Source organism: Hyaena hyaena, unplaced genomic scaffold, assembly GCF_003009895.1.
Source record: "Hyaena hyaena isolate Hyena2069 unplaced genomic scaffold, ASM300989v1 scaffold_783, whole genome shotgun sequence".
NCBI classification, from domain to species: domain Eukaryota; kingdom Metazoa; phylum Chordata; class Mammalia; order Carnivora; family Hyaenidae; genus Hyaena; species Hyaena hyaena.
Window position 1 is genome coordinate 610,327 of NW_024081416.1, and position 5,667 is coordinate 615,993.

Genomic DNA, 5,667 nt, shown 5'->3' on the forward strand with positions numbered 1-5,667 from the left:
CCAGGGGGGACCTGGGTGGGCTGGGTCAGCTGAGGGTCCGACGTGGGCTCAGGTCATATCTCGAGGTTCATGCTCACTGTGTCAGCCTGTCAGAGAGGAACCTGCATCTGACCCTTTCTCCCTCTCTCTATGCCTCCCCCACCTGCACTCTCTCAAAAATTAATAAAACATTTTTTATTATAGTTTATTGTCAAGTTGGTTTCCATATAACACCCAGTGCTCATCCCAACAAGTGTCCTCCTCCATGCCCATCACCCATTTTCCCCTCTGTCCCACCCCATCAACCCTCAGTTTTTTCTCTATTTAAGAGACTCTTACGGTTTGCCTCCCTCCCTCTCCTTAACTATTTTTGCCCCTTCCCCTCCCCGATGGACCTCTGTTAAGTTTCTCCTGTTCCACTTGTAAATGAAAACATACGGTATCTGTCTTTCTCTGCCTGACTTATTTCACTCAGCATAATATCCTCGAGTTCCAACCACGTTGCTACAAATGGCCAGATTTCATTCTTTATTACCATGTACTATCCCATTGTATAGATAAACCACATCTTCTTCCTTTTTTTTTTTTAATGTTTTATTTATATCTAGGAGAGAGAGAGAGAGACAGCGTGAGCAGGGGAGGGTCAGAGAGAGAGGGAGTCACAGACTGAAACAGGCTCCAGGCTCTGAGCCGGCAGTCAGCACAGAGCCCGATGCGGGGCTCGAACCCACGAACCGTGAGATCATGACCTAAGCGAAAGTCGGACGCTTAACCGACTAAGCCACCCAGGCGCCCCTAAACCACACCTCCTTGATCCATTTGTCAGTTGATGGACATTTAGGCTCTTTCCAATAGGCTATTGTTGAAAGTGCTGCTGTGAACACTGGGGTACATATGACCCTATGCATCAGCACCCCTGTATGCTTCGGGTGAATCCCTAGCAGTGCTATTGCTGGGTCATAGGGGAGTTCTACTGCTAATTTTTTGAGGAACCTCCACACTGTTTTCCAAAGCGGCTGCACCAGTTTACATTCCCACCAACAGAGTAAGAGGATGCCTATTTCTCCGCATCCTCGCCAGCATCTAGAGTTCTCTGATTTGCTCATTTTAGCCACTCTGACCGGCGTGAGGTGGTATCTCAGTGTGGTTTTGATTTGTATTTCTCTGATGATGAGGGACGCTGAGCATCGTTTCATGTGTCTGTTGGCCATCTGGACGTCCTCTCTGGAGAAGTGTCTGTTCATGTCTTCTGCCCATTTCTTCACTGGATTATTTGTTTCCGGGTGTGGAGTTTGGTAAGTTCCTCACAGATTTTCGATACCAGCCCTTTATCCAATATGTCATTTGCAACTATCTTTTCTCATTCCGTCAGTTGTCTGTTAGTTTTATTTATTGTTTCTTTTGCTGTGCAGAAGCTTTTTATTTTGATGAGGTCCCAATAGTTCATTTTTGCTCTTGATTCCCTTGCCTTTGGAGATGGGTCGAGTTAAAAAGTTGCTGCAGTTGAGGTCAAGGAGGTTGTTTCCTGCTTTCTCTTGTAGGGTTTTCATAGTTTCCTGTCTCACATTCAGGTCCTTCATCCATTTTAAGTAGAGTCTAGAGCCTGTTTCAGATTCTGTGTCTCCCTCTGCCCCTGCTCGTGCCTCTCTCTCTCTTTCTCTCTCTCAAAAATAAACATTAAAAAAAAAAACCACAGCTTTCTAATAGACAACATCTTCAATCATATGAAACATGATATACAAGTAAACTGAACTCTTTACTAACACAGTACAAACATACCACTATCAAAACATCTTAAAACTATACAGATAGGGGCGTCTGGGTGGCTTAGTCGGTTAAGCGTCTGACTTTCGCTTAGGTCATGATCTCGCGGTTCGTGGGTTCGAGCCCCGCGTCGGGCTCTGTGCTGACTGCCAGCTCAGAGCCTGGAGCCTGNCTCTGTGCTGACTGCCAGCTCAGAGCCTGGAGCCTGTTTCAGAGTCTGTGTCTCCCTCTCTCTCTGACCCTCCCTTGTTCACGCTGTCTCTCTCTCTCCCCTAAAAAAAAAAAAAAAAAAAAAAAAAAAAAACAACTATACAGATATTTCTGGCCTATCAATACAGCAATGAAGTGCCAGAAACTCTAGGATGCAAAATGGCCTGCTTTGATTTTGGGTACAAATAGCCCTTCTTGAGCTGCTCTGGTCTAAAACAGACTGGTGCAGTGCCTCCCAAACTTTAGTGTGCATGAGAATCACTGGAAAGCTTGTTAATTCCCTGGCTTCACTCCTGAGATTCTAATTCAGCAGATCTGAGATGGGGTCTGAGAATTTACATCTTTTTTCCTTAGGGTTTTTTTGTTTTTGTTTTTTTTTTTACAATTTTATTCTTTAAAAAAATTTTTTTTCAAGTTCATTCAGAGAGAGAGAGAAATCACAGAGGAAAGGCAAAGAAAGAGGGAGAGAGAGAATCCCAAGCAGGTTCTGCGCTGTCAGCACAGAGCCCGATGTGGGGCTCAAACTCACAAACTGTGAGATCATGACCTGAACTGAAACCAGGAGCAAGACACCAACTGAGCCACCCAGGTGCCCCCATTTTTTTTTTTTTTTTTAAGATTTTATTCTTAAGTAATCTCTACATCCATCGTGGGGCTTGGATTTACAACCCAAGTTCAAGAGTCACATGCTCCAGCGACTGAACCAGCTGGGCACTCCAAGGACTTACCCTGTAACAAATTCCAGGCGATACTGATGATGCTGATGACACAGGTTCGCAGACCACACTTTGAAAGCACTTGCTTTTATACTACCTTTTGCCTTGTTCAAGACCCACCTCAGCCCTTAACACACCTAAGCTAGTTCAAATAAATAATTCCTTCCTTTTTTTATTGATTCAAATAGCTACGGTTTCCACTCTACATCGGGCACCATGCCAGCCAGGTACTAGACATATACATTAAAAAAAAAAAAAAAGTCACAGAATAGGATACCACAATTACAGTTTATACTGTAGAATGCTTTTTTCTACTTCATATTTGAAGCCAACACCATTTATATTACGTATAAAAGATATCAGATTATTCTACTCCAGATGAACAATTTCATAATGTATTTTCTCTCAACATACCTATCTCTCGAGCAAGGATAATACTGCTGAGGCGTGCGGGTTGGGAAGATTCAGCAATGAGCACAGCTTTTTGGGAACATAAGGTGCCATTTTCATATAAAGGCTCAACAGTTACTGCGTCATGATGGGTGGAATGCCTGCCAGAATAAAACACTTAAAAGTCTGAAATAAGAAAGTGGGTTAAAATTAACTTTTAGCGGAACACAGATTCTTATAGTTTTTCCTCCTTACATATTATCAGGTACAATTAAATTACACTTTAAAGTAGGGACCATGCTTAGAGACACAAGATTTCAGTGAGAGACTCATGAGAACCTTTCCCAATGACCCCTTGTACCAAGTTATACAAGTATTCTATTTCTCCCTCAATATTTTTTTAAAATTCTTTTTTTAAAACATTTTTTATTTATTTCTGAGAGAGAGAGAAAGAGAGAGACAGCGTGAGCACAAGAGGATCAGATAGGGAGGGAGACACAGAATCCGAAGCAGGCTCCAGGCTCTGAGCTGTCAGCACAGAGCCCGACGTGGGGCTCGAACCCACGAACCATGAGATCATGACCTGAGCCGAAGTCGGCTGCCTAACCGACTGAGCCACCCAGGCGTCCCTCTCCCTCAATATTTAAAACAAGCTTCTTACAGGGGTGCCGGGGGGGCCTCAGGCAGTTGGGCCGCGGACTCCTGATTTCGGCTCAGGTCATGATCCCAGGGTCATGGGTTGGAGCCCTGCCACCAGCTCTGCACTGATAATGCGGAGCCTACTTGGGATCCCCTTTCTCCCTCTTCTCCCTGTCCCTTCCCCGCTCTCTCCCCTCCCCTGCTCTCTCTTTCTAAATAAAATTTAAAAACAAAATAAAACAAAACAAGACCGCTATATTCTCCACTCAGTCTGTAAACGCAGTGACGGGTTTCCAATCACGAGAGGCGTAGGTTTCTCCTCTGAGGAAAGCACTTCCATCCAATGTAAACCTGGGCTGCTAAGGTGGAAAGGCTGCCTCAATCATGAGGTGTGTAAGTCCAACTCAAACAACAACAAAAACAAAACAAAACCCAAAAACCTCCTGGGGCTTTGATGCTGAGCCTCCTTGCCTCAGGCCCGACAGGCGGCGCGGGCACCGGGGCGCTGAGCGGGAGGTCCCCGGGGACCCCGAGGAGCCCAGACACCGGGGCCCTGGCAGCCGCCCACCCTCCGCGCAGCAGTGGCCGCCGACGCACGCCGTCACCCAGGGGAAGGCCCTGCCCACCCAACGGGGACCTCCTCCAGCCCCTCAAGTTCTCCCTTGTGCGGGCGCGGAAGACAGTAACGCAGCGGCGCGCGGGAGGCACCCCACCCCAGGCGCCCGGCCCCCGCAACGCGTCCTCAGGCCGGCGCCAGGCGGCGCAGGAAGGCCGCGCAGCCCTCACCAGGTGTAGCAGCCGCGCTGCGCCTCCAGCAGGAAGGGCACGCGGCCGGGCTCCCGGCCGAAGGGGAGCAACACCTGCGGCACGTTGAGTTTGCTGGCCAGGGCCCCGAGCAGACACTGCAGCAGCAGCGGGACGCGGGGTGCGGGCCAGCCGACAGACGGCCGGCTCCATCGCGGCCGCGGGGCCCCGGAGCCCGTCATGGCGACCGCCGCTTCGGCGCCCCCAGCGCGACTGAGGCCGCGGCCCCAGCGCCGGCCAATCCGCGGGCGCCACGCCACAGGGGGCGGCGCCACCCCCCGCTGGGGATTGTGGGAGCGCCGGGACCGCCGGCGCGTGGCAGCGGGAGGCGCGAAGCCGGCCGCGTGCTCGGAGGGCAGCTTCCTGAAATCCTGGCTTCGAGGAAACGAACAAATTGCCGAGGAAGAGCTAACTTCTCCCAGTGTAATTTCTTGTTGCCTACCTTGTGGTCAGCTCCTAGCCAAAAAAAAAAAAAGTTTGGGCTGGTTGCGGTTTTGTTGGGGGGCTGTAATTTCCAGGTGGCATCGGTCGGTGCCTGCAAATGGAAATCCTTGCAGCCGCGGTCATGAACAGCTGACTTTGCCAAGGGAGCGGTGTCGTTTTTATCAGGAGTCAAACCTGTGTCCGGCCTCAAGGCCAGAGCGCAGGAAAGGCCGGGCACTGGCGTCCGGAAGGCTGCCACGGAGGCGTCCGCGCCCACAGCCGGTCTCTGAGCAAACACGCCTGGTTAACTTAACCTGTGCTCTCCAGGTACCCAACAGGCTGTCGGCTCAGAGTCGGCCGCAGGGCAGTGTGTGAACAGAGCCTAACAAATCCGTGGCTTAGAAGAATTAACACAGTTGTGAAGGAAAAGCACTGAACATGGCAGTGCTAAGTTAAGTAGCCTAGAAGAGGCCTGGCACATAACTATTAACTTCTAACCCTCACACTTACCCTGATAATACACATTATCTTTACACATGAATAAATCTGCTTGTGTGCATCAGGACATACAAGTTAAGAATCTGAGCGGAGTCTGAACCCAGTTTTGGTGGTCTGCTTCCACGGCGAGCGTTACCACACGCCGTTGCCACCACCCATGAAGATCTGAGTTTTAGCTCAAACCTCATGGTTCTTGTGGGGAAAGCACATTTGGAGCAGTAAATAAAAGTCAAGGAGGTGTGAG

The 5,667-nt window shown here is 49.3% G+C and overlaps 1 protein-coding gene across 1 annotated transcript in view; it reads right to left on the reverse strand.

Moving 5' to 3' along the window:
- The window catches only part of NUP210L (nucleoporin 210 like), an 89,365-nt gene extending 84,681 nt beyond the window's left edge, over window positions 1-4,684 (reverse strand). Inside the window, exons 1-3 of the mRNA XM_039218962.1 lie at window positions 4,485-4,684; window positions 4,139-4,203; window positions 3,084-3,236 (exon numbers count right to left, since the gene is read on the reverse strand). Coding sequence (XP_039074893.1) covers window positions 3,084-3,236; window positions 4,139-4,203; window positions 4,485-4,684 — 418 coding nt within the window. The remainder of the gene's footprint in view (window positions 1-3,083; window positions 3,237-4,138; window positions 4,204-4,484) is intronic.
- Window positions 4,685-5,667: the final 983 nt, after the last annotated feature.